At 48.0% G+C, this 18,176-nt stretch overlaps 1 protein-coding gene across 1 annotated transcript in view; it reads right to left on the bottom strand.

The window, feature by feature from the left end:
- The window catches only part of LOC147736697 (lectin-like), a 114,684-nt gene extending 104,454 nt beyond the window's left edge, over nt 1–10,230 (bottom strand). Inside the window, exon 1 of the mRNA XM_086952672.1 lies at nt 10,143–10,230. Within this exon, the coding sequence (XP_086808798.1) occupies nt 10,143–10,224 (82 nt within the window). The 5' untranslated portion in view covers nt 10,225–10,230. The remainder of the gene's footprint in view (nt 1–10,142) is intronic.
- Nucleotides 10,231–18,176: the final 7,946 nt, after the last annotated feature.

Below are 18,176 nucleotides of genomic sequence, written 5' to 3'. Positions count from 1 at the left end.
CTGAGCCCAACCCTTTTCAATATCTGTCGCTCCTCTTGCAAAAGTTGTGAGATCCTTTGGGTTGGGGGTGCTGTCCTAGGTGAACGACACCCAAATATTGATGTCAATTACGTATTGTATAGCGAGTCGGGCCTTAATTTTAGGAACTGTATGCAAGCAGTTTCCTCCCGGATGGTGGAAAATTTTCAGGAAGTAAATGGCGAGAAGACGGAGGTCTTGGTTTTTGGGAGCAAACAGGAGATCTGGTCCAGCGACTGGTGGCCGGGAAGATTGGTGCCTGTCCCTGCCCGGTTGCCCATCGGAAAAACCTTGGGGTTACTTTGGAAACATCTCCCATTTTCTCTCCTTCGAAGCAGGTAAGCAGGCCATCATTGCTCTTGTAACGTCCAGATTGGACTATTGTAATGTACTTTATTTGGGCGTTAACAAGGGTCTAGTGCAACGTCTGCAGATGCTGCAGAATGCTGCAGCTACGCTGGTGATGAATCTTCCAAAATTCCATGCAGTCACGGCCTCCATCAAGTTGTTGCACTGGTTGCAGATGGACTATAGGATCCTTTTTAAGACTCTGTGCACGACTCACGATGCCTACTACGGCTCAGGCCCTAAGGCGATTAAGGACATTGTCTATCGCTATGTTCCTAGTAGGCGGCTCTGGTCTGCGGATAAGAATCTGCGAACTGTGGAGATTTAAGAAGGTCAAATGGGGAGGTAGAACTCTTTCCAATGTTGCTTCTAAGCTGTGGAACTCCCTCCTGGAAGAACCTTTTAGGCCAGGCATCTCTTTCTCTTTTCAGTAAAGCCTTAAAGACCTGGCTTTTCACACAGTCCTCGGTATAAGCATGTTTTTCAGTCTGCACCCATTCTCCGCATACAGCACCTTGATGCCCTTGAGCTAAGTTGGCGCTCTACAAGTCCAATATTAATTTATTCATTCATTCATCAAGTGACTGCCCAAACACACAAACCTCTAGACAACACTGACTACCTACATCCACCCACTGCCAAAATACAGAAACCCCAGACGACAATAACTGCTTACATCCTCTCACTGCCAAGGACTGTCAAGACGACACTAACTGCCAACATCCTCCCACTTCCCGAAAACATAAACCACCAGGCGACACTAACTGCCTACATGTTCCCACTGCCTGAACACAGAAACTCCCGGATGACATTAACTGCCGACATCCTGCATCTGCCCAAATGCACAAATCCCAGACTACACTGACTGCCTACATCTTACCACTGCCCAAATATAAAACAAAAACGAAGACAATAACTGTTTACATCCTCCCACTGCCTGAAAACACTAACCCCCTAGGTGATGCTAATTGCCCATAGCTTCCCCCTGCCTGAAGACACAAACCCCTAGATGACACTAACTTCCTACATCCTCCCCCTGCTCAAATATACAAACCCCAGATGACAGTAACTGCCGACATCCTCCAACTGTCCAAATGTAAAAGCCCCCAGACAACTCTAACTGCCTACAACCTCACACTGTCCGGATACATAAGCCCTCAGATGACACTTACTGCTGACATCCTCCCAAAATACCCGCTGTTACATATGGACCTTGCTGATCTACTGGCACTTCAACTGATTCCTTACCCCATCCTACGCAATCCTATGCATGCACATAATCCTGATGTTCCACATTCTCTCCTTCCAAAGTCTGATATTGATTCCGTCTATCAAACGTATTTCGTTCGTCCTGGCCACGGCCCCTCTCCTCAACCTGTCTACGATCACCTCCTCCACCTCTCATTCCAGTATAACCTCCTCTTGACCTTCCACTACCTCGCCCACGCTGGCTACGCTGTTCACGAAGTACCGGACAATCGTCGGCCCAATGCCCAAACTCCTTACAATAAGCACACTGATCCTCCGCAATGTCCGTACGACCATACGATGCGTTACCTCCACCTCGTCTACCTCTCTCATTCCCTCTACCCTGTGATCCCCGAACCTGCGCCAACATCACCTTCGTTTTCAATTCCTTTGTCTTTTTCTCTACACTTTCTTTAGCCTCCACCTCCTGCCGCTCATAATACTGAGCCATAGTTAACAAGGACGCAGGGGTCGCCGTGGCCCAGGAACTTTCACTCAATTTCAATCGCTTAGCAATCTCTGGTAGGAGATTAGCCACATACTTATCTACAAACAAATGCCGACCCGTATCGTCAGTTAAAGATTGACCACTGTAATCATGAAATGCCTCCTCGAAGCGTGTAAAGAAATCTGAGACTGTTTCATCTGGTTTCTGCTTGCACGACGTTAGCATGGTCCAATCTATCTTTTTGGCAGGAACGAGCGTTTTCAATTTATGCAAAATAGCTGCCGGAAGATCTAGAATTAGCTGACAAGGCTTACATGCTGGTTCTCTATCTAAATCTGCAGCATTTATCTCTTTCCAGGTCCCCCCCAAAATCGTTTCGTCATTAGTTTTACGAATTTGCCTCCACATATCAGGTGGTAAAATTAGCCCAAAAAACAAATCTATATCTACAAGAGTCATCACACAAGACGATATAGCCCCCTCTACCCCCTCATAGAATGCCGCTGGGTTCTTTCGGAGATCAGGTAAAGAGTTTTTCAGTGCCATAACATCTGCCCTATTCCATGGCGTATATACCCAATTGTACACAAAATACCCTTTCGCATCCTTCGACAACTTATCATCATCCGTACCTTCCCCTTTTGGTGGAACATACAAAGGCGCCGCTTCACGCATAGGCATAACATGCAACGCAGAGCTCTTATCTGAACCACGAAGAGAACACTCCTTAACCGCCTCATCATTTCCCGGTTCAGACTCCTTTTGCCTCCGTTTCCGTTCCTGTCGCAAATGGGTTGTCTCATCCCGCAGCGCGATCAAATGCTTGAACAGGTCATCAACATCTGTAAGATCAAAATCACCTTTAGCTAAATTCTCACGATACACCGACAAAACTTTAGGCTCTAACGTATCAGAAAACTCACGATATGCGCTTACAACTTCATCCGCTAGGCTGGACAAAAAATACATTAATTCAAGATCCGACCACCCCGTTTTCTCTGATATCAATTGATCCTGAGTAACACTATGCTTATTCACTTTGCGAGCCCAACTACGTAAATGAGCGGACCTCTCCGCGGTAAACCTGAGAGCCGATACACCCTTCTTGCCCAACTTATCCCGCCCGTCATCATCAGAATCCACAGCTGGAGCCGTCGGCGTAACGTACGGAGGCGGTGACCGATCTAACAAAGAGAAATCATCAATTTCATTATTAAGGACAGGATAAAGTGGTCGGCGAATAGGAAATTGACCAGTCGTTAGCAATTTACGCTCCCGTTCCTCCCTTTCTTTCTTCTCCTGAGCCTCCTTCTCCTCCAGCTGTAAAGCCTTATCCCGAGCAGCCTTGCGCTGCTCTTTGTCCGCCAAGGCAACCTCACGCTTCATTCGTTCACGCGCCGCTTTCTCCCACATTCGCACACAATCAAACATGTTTTGTCTAGACCTGCGTTGAAACATACATTGCTCTACAAATTGGATTTTACTCAAATCGTATGACCCGTGTAGGGGCCATTGCAATTCGGGATCGGCCTTAGTGTACTTATGCCATAATTTACCGTACATAATAGGGGGGAGGCCAAACTTAATATACATCTCCCTATTTGGTGTTCCCTCTGGGGGAGCCGGCTGTGATTCCGCTAACCTAATTGAGGTACCATCTCCTAAACAACACATTCCCCGGAGTGTGCTAAAAACAGGCATGTTCAAAGAGTATCACGAAAGCGTGACACCGGACCAAATGGCACTTACAGTTCTTCTCACGATTGTGCCGCTCAAAGGAAAAAACAAAGTTAGAGAAACATCTCTACATGCCTGCCTATGTGAAGTGCACTACACATATAAGTTCAAAGATCACAAATTCAAAATGTTAGCTAACTCAAATCAAAGTTCATAGAATTCGGCAAGCGTCCTCACCGATCACAAAGCACAGATTTTCAGTAAGCGTCCGAAGACTACCTTACCGAACACAATTCGTAGGACTTCAGTAAGCGTCCGAAGACTACCTTACCGAACACAAAGCTTACCAAATACTCAACTGTCCAGGTTCCAACTGCCAAGGTCTTGTAAGCCAAATCAGCCAAACGGCACTCTCTCAGTGATGCGGACACTTCGAAAACTCAGTCGGAGACCAGCGCCACCTGGAAGGTCAGATCGGAAGGAAAGGAAAAAACACCGTGGCAGCCAAGACTCGGGTCACTCGTGGCAGCGCGCGCCCATGGCGGATTTCCAAGCCTTCGTCACGACCTCTCCTTCGGGCATCCGAGTCGCCGATGAGTCCCTTCGTGGTCGCCAATTGAAGTATTACGGGGTTCCCAAGGCCTACACGCTTCAGAGATTACCCACTTACACACAAGAACTGTTGGCACGGAAACTGTAAAATGCAAAGAACAAATTTATTAAGACCCCATGGGGTGGTGGTACACTCAAACAGCACCCTTCGGTAATGCAAGAGGTATCACACCGAACACCGGTGTGACCCCGTTTATATACAATTTTGGGGCAATAAAAGATAGGCGGCATAAGTTAAGACACAGTTTTAGAGACATATATGGTCATGTTTTGGAACACTGCCAGCTCATTGGTGGGTTTCAAACCCGTTGGTCAGTTAGCGGCACATTCCTGAGGGTTTACGGGTCAGTAAGAACTGCGCATGTGTGGCTTGACCAGTACTAAAAATAGCCTGTTGCTGGGCAGATGAGAGTGGTCAGTGGAACGGACAAAGGACTAAAGGGCACGTCGGCCACGAGGCCGCTCATGGTCTAAGATGGCCGCTGCAACATTCAAAAATGGCGTTTATCGTATATAGCCAAGTTAAGGAGGACAACGTGTAGGTTCAGCTAGTCGCTAATCCAAGCGGGCCAATTACGACAAGACAACACTAACTGTTGACATCCTCCCTGTGCCCTAATACACACACCCAAAGACAACACTGTCGACATCCTCCTACTGCCTTAATACACAACCCCACTGACTACACTAACTGTTGACATCCTCCCACTGCCCAAATAGACATACCCCAGACAACATTCCCTACCTACATTCTCCCATTGCCCAAATACACAAACCCCCATGCAACAACAACAGCCTTTATCCTCCTGCCGGCTGAATTCATAAACCTTCAGACGACACTAACTGCCAACATCCTCTCACTGCACAAATACACAAACAACCCAACCCCAATATTTCTCAAGACCCACAGCGAGAAGCTTCTTTTGAGCCGAATAGCGCACTGTGATGCCCACACAGCACAAGGGCCAAGCGTCACTGAAAACTCTCCAAACACAAACAAGTTTTGGAAGGAGTCTGAAACTGCAGATGGACAGAGCAGCAAGGTGTCTTGGCAGGGATTTACAAAGAGGAGGCTTGGATGTGGGACGGTCTTGGAAGGGCACCTGTCCTTGTTTATTGAGTCCACCACCGGTAGAGGCAACAACCACAACAGCAGAACTCTACTTTCAACGGAAATTTACATGTATATTTAAAACTGCTTTAAGTGAGGGTTTTGGTTTTTGGGGCTATGCTAATGGTCTGTGATTAGCATTCACCTAACTGTAGGTAAATCCAGTGGCGGCCCCGCCACAATGGCAGAGGAGAATCGCCCCACTGCCTGGAGCAGAGCCAGCGACCCAAAAATAAAACAATGCTATAACTTTGTTTTATTTTTCATTTGCCAGCTCTGAGCCAGCTTGAGCATTGATGGACATTGCATGGGGGGTGGGAGGAGGAGTGCTTGTACAACCCCCTAATTACACTTATGAGTTTGGCCGGACGTCTCAGGCTGACCAAAACACACATGAGCACTTAGGTTTCTCCATTCTTGTTGGATTCAGCAGCCAGACTGGAGAAAACCCACAGACTCAATGAACAGAGGGGAGCATCTTTCCTGCATGCTCTGGCCAATCCCTGCTCTGCAATGCAGCATGAGGATTGGATGGGAGTCTGACCCAGGGGCTGCTGGGACCAGGAAGAGGCCAGCAGGAGCAACGCAAAGCGGTTGGCGGCTAGCGGCGTCAGGTAAGTGTTTTATTTAATATTTTGAACATGTATACCCTCGCATCCCCCCTACCGGCTACCACCTTTTGTTAATGGCAGCCACCACTGGGTACATCTCAGACATTCAGACCATGTTCGCCAATGAGGTGCTCTTACGGTTTGTACAGCCCAGGTGGTGCAGGGCCCCACAATGTTGCAGGGATTCTGCACAAATACAGAACTATGAACAGGAGCTTGGTGTATAGGGACTGAGTCTTTCTACCACCTTAGTACTCACGAACCCAGGACCGACTAGCCATAGTGCCTCACTTGCTCTCCTACTCACTCACAGGGAAATCAAATGATCAGACACCAGACCAGAACTCTTCCAGATCGCTCAGGAATAGTGGTAACAAGACATACCCTTTCGCTCACTCTTTTGTACTCATCCACAATACGATCTGATGGTGACAACTATTTATTTTAACTACCGAGCCCCAACATGCAGTATATGTGTCACAACATGCAGGAAAATGCATAGTACAAATATTGCTAGCATTGAAGTCTGTCAATAAATCATGAAGAGAAAGGACTACAGTGCCTAACATCCCTCCCCTTGCTAAGAAGAAGTATTATTGTATAATGGAAGTTCTCTGGACTTTTTCATCAGACCTCATACCTTAGCCTATAGATGATAGATCTACATCATGGGTGCTCGTCTCCCTGGAAAGGTCCCTCTCCAAGTGGGTGTTACTTATTTGTGCACCCGATTAAAAACCCTAGTACGCTGTCCAAACAAAAGCTGCATCAGTATGTTTTGTCTAAGGGATAAGGCCTAGCCAGAACAACATAACAAGGGGAATTGGTGTTGGACCTTTCACATAATGTACAGTTAAGGCCAGAATGCTGTCACTCACACTGTCAGTAGACTATGGATTGTAGGAGAGTAGGGTCTGCAATCCTATGATCACCCAGATTTTTTGCTTTTGTTTCACTGGTTTACGACTTTCTCTGGCTGTGGGCCTGCCAATCAGACCCACAGCCTGGCTGTTCTCTTTCTAAATTACAACATGTACCCTAGGTGCATTTACCAATTGGTACTGGGCCACCTTATCAGACCCTGTAACTCAGGGCATAGGTGTACCCAGGGCCGCCAGGGGCTGCAGCATGTATTATGCCACCCCTGGCTGGCCTCCTAAATTTGACACAACTGGCTGCATGACAGCTGGGGCGAAGTCGTGTAATCACCCTTTGCTTTAGATATAGTAGCTCTATATCTAACCATACAATGGACACCCGAGTCCCTATCAGTCACTCCTATGGCAGGCCTTGACAATCCTGAAGGCAGAGTGCATGGGCTCGCGTGAACTGTGTTCTGGCCCGAGCCGAGCCGGTTGCAGCTTGCGGAGAAAAGACCCAATGGCTGTTCCATGATAACGCATGCCACATCGGTAACTTCGGTGTCGCGTTATCAAGACATGTCGAGTAAGGTGTCATACGAATCGGGATGCTGCCCTCTCACCAACTCTGGCGACGAGGTTAGCATTCCGCCCTTCTAGAGGGACACGACATGTACGTAACTGTGAACCCCGGTTAAAGTTAACGAAAGCCTCAGCTCCACAAAATGGATGCTGCCACCACAGACACGAGTCTGACCTCCTGCTGCTGGGAGTCCTTCCAGCGAGGAGCACTTGGACAAAGGGTTTCCTGTCGAGGGCGGTGTTCGCACCGTCCCAGACAGGGTTTGTGTATTCTGGGTAGGTAGGGCTTTTGCGAGAAGGTGACTGCGGAGTGGCACCCCGGTGCTCACTACGCATCTGCCGGTTAGAACCAGTTCCAGGGGCAACAGCCCTGGCCTGGGGAAAGTCCGGCAGGGGAGAGGGGTGTAACTACCCCCCTTCCTGGTCCCACCCTTAGGGCAGGACCTAGTCATGTACCCACCCCTTTCTTTAGGATAAAGGCCGGAGCGGGGACCCTTCCAAATTAGATCATCTTTGAATCAAGAATACTTTCTACGAAAGGACTTCAAGACTCTTCTCAAGATTTCTCCCTTGTGGCTAAGGAGTAGTCACCCTGCATCAGCGGGCACCATCTAAGAACTCTGCGGTTTGCTGTAAGTCCTTCCTCAAGGAATCCGACGGCCCAGCTCGACGAGAACCGGCTTCCCTGGCACCTCTGACCTCTACCCACGTCATCAGCTCAGCTGTGATCTGTGGGTGCGACGAGACCTCGAGGGACCGGCCATCATCAGAACCTGCACGCTCTTAAAACCCAGCACGACCATCGAGGTAACTCTCTGGTGAGTGCTCTGGGGTCCGAGAAGCCCCGACCCTGAGCCGCTCCAGCACCGAAGTGCAGTCTCCCAGCATCTCCACGATCTGCGTGGGGCCCTTCTGCTCGCTGCTCAGCACGTTGTCTGGTCACTAGCCGCTGGCTTGTGTCCTTCTGTGACGACATCCGAGAATCATCACTGCCGGTCTGGTTGCTCCAGACTGGCCCTTGCTTCCATCTTTTCGAGAAGCACCCCGGACCCTCCTGGTCCACTCAAGACGCCGACAGCGACATCCGTCGTGGGACAGCTCGCACCTCCACCGTGGTCGCCGACAACGCCTCCTGGTCCGTGAGACTGCAGAGCCTAGCGTCGCCCACTCACCTGGTCGAGGTGACGGCCAACCGGTGCCTTCCTGGTACCCTCTGACTACTGGCTAGTAGTACGAACTTGGTCCCCTCTGCTTTCAGGTTTCATCAATCTCCGATCCAGGCTTGGATCTCTACGAACTATTCAGCACTGGTCGCCGGCCAGCAACTCCTTTTCTTCCGGCTCCTGGCTCGTCAGCGAAGACCCCGACGCCTGTAAGACTTGTGCAGCCGCAGCCCTCGTGGCTAGGTAACTCGGCATTTCAGTGCCTGCATAGCCTCCTTACTCTAGGGTCCCGAGTCCCTCGCTTCCGACTTGCCTTAACCTTTCCGTGTCCTCGGACACTTGTTTTTACTGTGCACTTAAAGTATTTGCTAAAGAGATTTGGTTTGTGCTAAGTACCCTGTCCTCATAAAGAGTACAGGGCTGTTGTGATTCTTAATAAATATACTGTTTATTTTCATAACACTTGCGTGGTGTCCTTTCACTGGGTGTTCAAGGGGTACATGTGTGGTAAACAGCTGGCTTAACGCGCCCTCTCGAGTCTTTAGCCTTAGACTGCTCGTATCCACGCTACTAGGATAGCTGGTCTATAGGTTGACTTACAACCAAACACCATAAGGGTCGTTGGAACGATACATAGCGGTCGCCAGAATAGCGAACGTTGCATATCGGGCCAACTTCTCACATGGATGAAGGGGGCTCAACCAGTGACCCATGTTCAAAGCTGTTGTGGTCATAAGGAAGATGTAATTGGCACTAATATAGACCGATGGATGAAGAAAAATGACCACTCTGTATGTACGTATTTCTTTATATTTTTCAATGGCATTTTTTGGGAAAAACATACTGTCTTTACTAATGCGTGACCTAAATAAATAGCACATGAGCAATAATGGGGCATGCTCTGAGGTATTGTGTACCTAGAAAAATCTTTATTTCACAAATGTCATTGCAACGTGGACATAGCCAACGTGTTTTGCCCTAGCAAGGGCTTCTTCAGGGCAATCTGTTATTTAGGCACTTTCCAAGAAATACCGGAGAAAAGACCCACAAACATTTAACTGTACTTGCACAGTTCCTTGATCATTCGTATCATCTGAGTAGCTCAGCATGTGTTGTACTTTCTTTACTTAAAAGTAGGTCATCATTGGATTTAAAGTGCACTACTTTATTGTGTCCGGCGAGTTCGAGTACATTGGTTTGAACAAATAAGTATCAGGATAGTCCATGTCCGGAGAGTCATCGATCCAGTTTCCTTGTGCCCTGCTACCACTTTCTGTTCATGAAAAACTATAAATGCAGCACTAAACCTACACCACAAATAAAAAATGCAAAACCTCAGGCCTCTATTTTGTATTCACCAAAACAAAACATGCGTAAATAAAGGGGGAGTGGTCAGTGCACGATAGCAGGTCACAAACCGCCTAGAAAGAGAGCGGTGTGGTAAGGGCGCTGTCTTTTACTTACCCCATCCAGCAGTGAAGAAGAGGGTGACACAGAGCAGCAGAGCCCTGGACCTAGCACCGCCCATTCTCCTCGACTCTCCCATCCTCTGGGCCTGTAAAAATGTTTGGAGAACACATTTTATCAGTAGTAGAACACTCTGAAAATCAGTACCACGTCTCCCCCAATATAAACTTCTTACTGATCATTCTGACATGTTCTTCAAAACTCACAACAACCCAAGTCCAAATCTTCAAAAAGTAGAAATAAATGTGGGAACAGAAAATTCAGGAAAACCAAAGGAATCTACAGACACAGCAGTTAATATATGCATTAATGTTTCTAAAAAATTAAATTACAATAAAATGCATTGTTGGACTTGGCCCTTCTGGCAGGTTCACCCCTGAACTTTTTGCCTTGTTAATGTTACATCATTATAGTGATTGCTGGTCTTTGCGCACTTTAGCAGTGTGTGCTTTTGTGAGATTGGCCTGCCCTCCCATAGGAATGCATGGGGGATATGTGTGTCCATGGTAGTTCCTGATGTGTGGGGAGTGCAGGGTAGAGTTTTTATGTGTGGACTTGTGTGATTAAATGCTGCACGATGATGTGTGCAGCTTTAATGTATCTAGTGGGGATGTGCCACTTTTAGAAGATGGCCTGCCTATGCAGTAAATGTGAATTGACTGTCTGTCTTGTGATTGGCTGGAGCTGGCTGGTGTGCCTGGCTCCAGAATTCAGGATGGGTCTGCCCCGGTGGTGAATGGGGAGATCTGCATGTTGATGGGAGGGAGGAGTACACCTGGGACCTGAATAGGGCTGGGCTTTCCCTACACAATGCTGGCTCCGCCCCTTGTGGTGCGGCTAAAGTCCCTGGCTTGTTCTGTGAATAGGGAGAGGGGCTGAGCAAAACGAAGTGCTCCAGAACCAGCTGTGTCTGTTTTTCCCCCACCCTGCACCCTAGAGACAAAGGGATTTGGTGTATAAAAAAATGCTGTGACCTCATGTAAAATGTTCTTGTTTCCTGACTTGAATCTACCAGGGGCGTGCTGCTGCTGGGGCCCAGGGGAAGGCTTGCCTACCTGGGCCCTGCCTAGCCCCTGGATGCCCTGGATGCTAGAGGACTTCTTTGGGACCCTTGTTGATTTCTCTTTGATTTTGCTAAGGCTTTTCAGCCTTCCCAGCAGCAAGGGAGCGCTGTCCTGCCTCTATCCTTGTTGTGCTTCCCTTTTTGCTAGCCTTCTGGGCTTAAGGCTGCCCTAGCGCCCTGTGTGCACTTTTCTTTGTTTCCTGGATTGTCCCCTAGCGAGGAGAGCCGGGAGCTGAGCAGTGCAATGCTGTCTGCTCTGGAGGAGGGAATCCCCCCCCCGGGGGATTCCCCCATCATGCCGGGATTGCGGGTGCCACCCCGATTATGTGAATTTAATTAAGGCTGCCACCCCTTTTTATAGGTGCCTTAACGGGTGCCTACCCTGTACCAAGTGATGCCGCGGAAAACCGGAAGCCAGGCCAGTGCCCGCCTGACTGTGGGCGGGGCCTGGAGTGCATCCCTTCATCTTCCCCCTGCCTGGGGGAAGCCATTGCTGCCTTACCGGTCTCCCTGGTCGAGAGGGAGACTGGAGATGTTGCCCGCCGCCCAAAAAGGAGCTGGTGCTGCGTGTGGAGTCCGGGAGCCCACCCGCCTCCCCGAGTGGCCACAAGACATCCCGGAGCCTTGGGGACTCCATTTTAAAAGTCCCGGTCCCAAGATGGGGGCCCGGGTGAAGACCGGGTGAAGCGGGCGCACTTTGAAGGCGGTGGTCCGATGAGGAGAGAGAGCCCCGCAAAGCGCTACCGCCGCCCAAGGAAGAGAGAGCCTCTCCCAGCAGCCCGGGAGTCAGGGCTGGACCGAGGGAAGTGGGGGCATTGCTGTTACTGCTCCCTGTGGGAGCCGATGGAGTATGAGGCACAGGTGTGAGGCCCTGCATCAGAGCGGCCACGTGTGTCAGTGGGCCGCTCCAATGATTAGAGGGGCCCGTGTTCTTGCCCCTGAGGCTCCACTTCTTTTTGAGAGCCTCGAAGGGCTCCCCGAGAGGCCCAGTTATTTTAGAGCCTAAATGGCTCCAACCCAAAATGCACCCTATGTGTTTGGAGCCTCGAGGGCTCCCATGAGTGGTGCAGTTTTAGTCCAGAGGGCACACGTGTGTCTAGAGCCCAGAGGGCTCCACCGTATGCGCGACATGTTATTCCTAGAGCCAGAGGGATCCATTGGTGGGGACATTTATTTCTTTAAGGAGCCAGAGTGCTCGAATTCACATGTTTGTTCCAGAGCCTAGAGGGCTCCAACCTTTTGCGCAGGTCTGTCCTAAGGGCCAGTGAGGGCCCCCTGGTGCAGTTTTGAGTTCACAGCTGCCCAGCAAGTAGTGGGCAGCTGCACCGTTTAGGTTTTTCTTCTTAGGGACATGTCTTTGTCGCACTCCTTCGCCCCTACTTTGGCCTTCCACAGCTGCGCAGCACTTAGTGCCAGCTGCAGCGTTTAGGCCCCAGTTCCTTGATCTCAGCTGCCTAGCAAGTAGTGGGCAGCTGCTGCGTTTAGGTTTTGGCACAGTGGCGCAACCTGGACCCTAATGTGATTAATGTGCTATGCTGATTTATGTGCTGATGCTTTTGGTTGTTAGGAAATGTACTGTGTGTAGTATGTTTTGCACACCCTGTCTTGATGCCTCTAGAATGTGTTTATGCTTAGGAGGTTGTTTTACCTAGTATAGTTATACTAGTGAGTTCAAGGGTCCCTGCGTGATATATGCCTAAGGTGGTTAGGATTGCGTAGGAGGTACTTACCTTTTACCAGTGGTTACTGGTTGTGTGCTACATTTGCTATTTGGTGCTACAAGTATTTCATGTTCTGAGTGCTATTCCTACAAAGTGCTATTTCTACAAAGTGCTGATTCTGACAGTGGTCCACGTGGCCCTGTCCCATGTAAATAATCCCCTGTTAATGTTTCCCCAGTGCCAGTGGGTTTATTATCTAATGTGTTTGGTATAATACAAAGGCTATTTTTTTATATAAAGTTGTGTGGAGTTCCTTTTGTGGGGGGCCTGGGATGTTGTTGCTGGGGTGCATGCGCAAATACTTAACTTAGATTGCCTCTGGGATAAGCCTTACTGCTTGTGTCACGTTACCTAGAGGGTGAGCAGGGGTTATCTTTGGCGTGTAACTCCCTTGCCCTGACTAGAGTGGTGGTTTCTACTTGGCTTTGGCGCAAGCCTTAGCCAACTGGAAATCCCCATTTCTAACAAGCATTCACTCTGCTGCTTACTTTTAGTGTTCCTGACCGGTTAATACAACAAGGGGGAATATATATCATCAAGAAACGGCATTAAAATTATTGCCGCTTTAGAGGCTGAAAACTGCAGCTAAAGCGGCGATAATGTGCTTGATAATATGCCCTTGAGAATTTTATTAGAAGTCCATGTTCTCGTATCAACATGGGCTTCTATTGGAATTCTCAAGGGCATAACATCAAGCCCATTATCGCAGCTTTAGCTGCAGTTTTCTGCCACTAAAGCTGCAATAATTTTAACTCTGTGCTTGATAATATGACCCAAGTTTTTTCAATCTTGTAAAACAACTGTCCTTATGTTAACGTCTGTTACCCCCTCACATCTCTCTCAACTCCCCTGTGATGGTCCTTATGTTAATGTCTATTCTCCTCTCACACCTCTCTTCATCCCGCTGCCTGTGTTTTTATGTCAGTGATGGCTGTTGAATTTTAAAAGTGATGGGGCGGAAATTATATACACAAGCATTATGTGTCTGCGAGCATAACAAGCAAGTCTGAAGTGAAAAGGGCAGGTGCGAGTTTTCCCCCTTGAGGAATTCTGAGAAAATATGGGATTCAAATTATAGATTTACTAGCAAACATTTATAAACAGTTTTTGAAAAACTAGAATTCAAATGGGGCATTTTACAGAGCAAGTTTGAAAACAATTCTCAAACCATTACATACATTTGCGAAGTATAATACCTAATTTGTCTGTCTGGGATATGCCCTCCGGCCCATAAACCAAACACATACCCACGCATGAAAATAGGCGCCACAAGTGTTTCCCACCTGGATGCCTCTTTCTACCTGTTCACTGCATTTTGTCCGGAGGCCGAGCTGAGAAATATATAATTTATATGATGAAGTTTAGAAATGTCCTGCCAGGCTGTTTTCAATTTCAAATGCCTGCTGCAGCCAGCCCAGGCCATCTAGAGTTGCTGCGGCCGTAAATTAAAGGGAAAAGAGTGTCCGCCCTGGCACGTGCTGCCTTCCCAAGCTTGTGTGGGGGGGGGCGGTGTTTCCTGGGGGCGGTGTTCAGTGACGGTGAGACGGAGGAGGTGCCAAGGGCCTCAAGGCTTTGAAGCCTGCGCGCTATGGCCTTTTGAAAGGTGGTGAGTATTCCACGTTTGATTTATCATCACTTTTTGCAGATGAAGTGCTAAAATGTAGCGCTATAATGCAGTCCTCCCATCACTTGTGTAAATTTGCCTAAATGAAGAGGCATTCGAAGTGGAAATGATCGATCCTGCATTGATTTATTACAGTCTCTTATAAAATGGGGGTTTGGTTTAAAAAAGCAATCGATAACGAAGATTCACCTTAATGATCAGAACACATTCCCAGTGAACACCATCGCTTCCTATTACAGAGGCCTAAAGGAGCTGTAATCCGCTGACTATAGTTATTAGAAAACGAGATCAGTCCGACTGAGTGAGATCAGAAGTTGTACCGTTAGGCAGACGTAAAACAAAAACGTTGAACAGTAAAGAAACAGAAACAGAGCATAAATGGGGCAGTATACCATTCTCGCTACTTCTTCAGGTCCAAACAAGCAGAGTAATGCTTACCCGGTGTGAATGAACTAGACACTGAAACAGATGTAGAAAATCCTTTGTCACTGCTTTGAAAAGAAGCACGCTGTTCCTTCATAGCTAGTTACAAATTTAGAATCTACTGCTAATATGGGTGCAATTTCTTATGTTTTTCCCTCGTCTTCATTTCTCGATTGTGCTTGTGAGAAAGTGTCACTCATAGTCATTGAGTGTCACTCATAATTATGAAAATGTCACACATGGGCAACCTGAAACCTTGGCAGCTATGCACGAGGCACCAATGAACTTCTTCCTTTAGCAGCATTAACCCTGCCGGTCAGTAGTAAACGTCGTTGTGTGGGCAGGCCTAGAGCTGAACGCACGTGCGCACTGCTACTGACCAATTAGTGCCGAGGGAGGTAGCCAGCTCAGCATGCGCACGAAACAGTCCAATCCGGGTGAAAAAGCCCGGTCCCACTAAAAATAACAGAACTGGCATTGGCTGCTGTGTGCCACCTGGAACCTCACGAAATATTCTACTCAACAAAGCAGGAATTCAGGGAATACACTCAGGGCCCGATGTAGGTAATCTTGATTTACCTACTCTTAAATACCGAATTATACCAATTCGGATTTAAGAGTAGGTAAATTGGAAGTAGGCAGATGTAGGTAATTTTTCTTTCTCAATTACCGAATCTGTAAGATTCGGTATTTACCGATTCGGTAATTACCGAATCGGTATTTGCCATTGATTCCTATGGGCCTTGAAGCCCATAGGAATCAATGGCAAATACCGATTCAGTAATTACCGAATCGGTAAATACCGAATCCTGCCAGGGGGAACGGGGTGTCACTTTGACACCCTGTAGCACCCTAATGTCAGGCTTTTGTGCCATGTGGCACACATACATGCCCTATGGGCATGTCTGTGTGTCACATGGAACAGGTGTACATGCACAAATGTGCATGTACACCTGAATTCGTTATTTACCATGCAATAGTATTTCATGGTAAATAACGAATTCTTAGGGGCCTGTGGCACTGTTTAAAGTGCCACCTACATCTGCATTTCCAGATTCGGTATTTTTACTGAGTCTGTATTTACCAATTCAATAAATTTACTGATTCAGTAAATACAGATTCGGTAAAAATACAGAATCTGTAAATACATGCCCCCTACATTGGAAAAGGCATTTACCGGTCGGTAACGGCCGAATTCGGCCGTTACCGACCGGTAAATGCCTACCTACATCGGGCCCTCAGTCTTTTAGTTCGCTGATTTCCGTGACAATATTTTTACATGCGGTTATGCGGTATTGTGACTTAAAATGCGTTAGTGTGACGCGAGATGTGTGACACTTGGCAGGACTGAATGTGGCACACAAACACAATCAGATCGCATCACAATCGCATTAGACTCCCAGTCCCCAAGGCCGGCCCAAGACAGTCACAGTGCTATGAAAGGAGGGAAGCTTTAAAGATGTGTCAAGGAGCAATTTCTTTTCAGAGCTGCCTGGTGTTCGCTATCGATATATGAAGCATCTGTGTCAGGAGCAGCACCTAGATTTGTATCTAATCTATTATCGTATGTGCTCCAGGGTTTCTTCTGCTTAGGGAATCCCCTCGGATAAATCAGAATTAGGCTGAAAAAAAGATGGTGGGCCCAAGGCAGCACTGTGTATTTAGAAGATATGATGCATGACTGTGTCGGCCTACCTTCTTGGCGGACTCGGAGCGGAGGAGGTCCATGCGGTAAGTCGTGAGGGGGTGACACAATGAGTTACCAGCACCGGGTGACACCAACCCTAGTGACGCCACTGCCATGATGGTCACCCGCCCCAGATTCAAAAGACTCTAATCAGGGGTAGTTGCTTTGCCTCAGAAGCCTCTAAACTTGGGAACAGCCTGCCTATAAACATCAGAGCGGCTCCCACCCTGCTGACCTTCAGGAAACTGCTTAAAACATGGCTCTTCAACATCTAGTCTTCTCCTCAGCACCAATACACCCCAGGGTATTATTCATGCGCTTTAAAAATGTATTAACATAACATACACAGCTGCAGACTGGCATGAGGGAGAGCAGGGTCGGCCTGGGCAACAATGCAAACAAGCATTGGTAAATGCATTAGGTTTCTTAATCTCTGTGGCTCCGTACTGCATTGCCAGCGCTGGCTCAGGCGGACACATCAGGTATAGACGAGCATGAGGGAGAGTGAGGTCTGCCTTGGCAACAATGCAAACAAGCATTGGTAAATGCATTCGGTTTCTTAGACTCTGAGGGTCCGTACTGCAGTGCTTTTGCTGGCTCAGGTTGACACTTCAGGTACAGTCTTGCATGAGGGAGAGCGGGGTCGCCCTGAGTAATAATGCAAAAAGATCAGAATTCAAATCAATCTCACTTACTTGCTGGTCTATCTGGCGATCAAATTTCTGCTCTAATCTGCTTCTCCAGGTGCAGTCAGCTCCAATCTTCTACAAACCCTGAGCCCACATAGCAGCACACAGCAGACTCCGCCACGTTTTTCTACTCCTGGTGGGAGGGACAGAGGGACGGACTGGGAAGCTTTTCCAAGATTAATGACTTTTCATTTAAAACCGAGCTGACATGCTGATGTTTTGACTCAGGTAATATATTGCTGACGTCTCTCATTTGGTGTACACGAGAGCACACTGCAACCTCCGTCACTTCTTACTTGGAAAGTAAAACTGGACTGAAGCAGGAGTAGAATAAACAAAAGTAAAACACTCAACATGCTGTGACCTGACTGCCTGACCTGGAAGGAGGCCATACTGTGGCCAGGCCCTGCCATTCACGATGACCAACAGCAGATTCCGGCAGAATACAGAGGTCGGTGACACGCCCCACCACTCTTTCATCTCCTCGATAGGTCTGCCCCGTCCCAGCTATTTAGTTGAAATGCCTTGCTCTATGGATGATTAGAATAACACCTAAAAAAGAAACTATACTTCAAAATTAACACCCACCACATCCACCACTAAATCATCACACCCTTCGCTCATTCTTACAGGGGGAGAAAGAACTCGACCGTCCACCACATGAACCCTGTCAAGTGTCACTCATCAGGGGTCAAACCAATGTAAATGTGTCATTGCTACCACATTACAGCACTGAAATCATTTGTCATGCAATTTGAAGTTCCACCACCTCTGGTTTTGCTGGCACTGCATCTTTAAAAAGACATGCTGTCAGAGCAAACATG

Source organism: Lissotriton vulgaris, chromosome 1_2 (genome assembly GCF_964263255.1).
Source record: "Lissotriton vulgaris chromosome 1_2, aLisVul1.2, whole genome shotgun sequence".
In the NCBI taxonomy this organism is placed as follows: domain Eukaryota; kingdom Metazoa; phylum Chordata; class Amphibia; order Caudata; family Salamandridae; genus Lissotriton; species Lissotriton vulgaris.
Note: the sequence above shows the minus strand (reverse complement) of the source record. Positions and strands in the feature narration are given on the sequence as shown.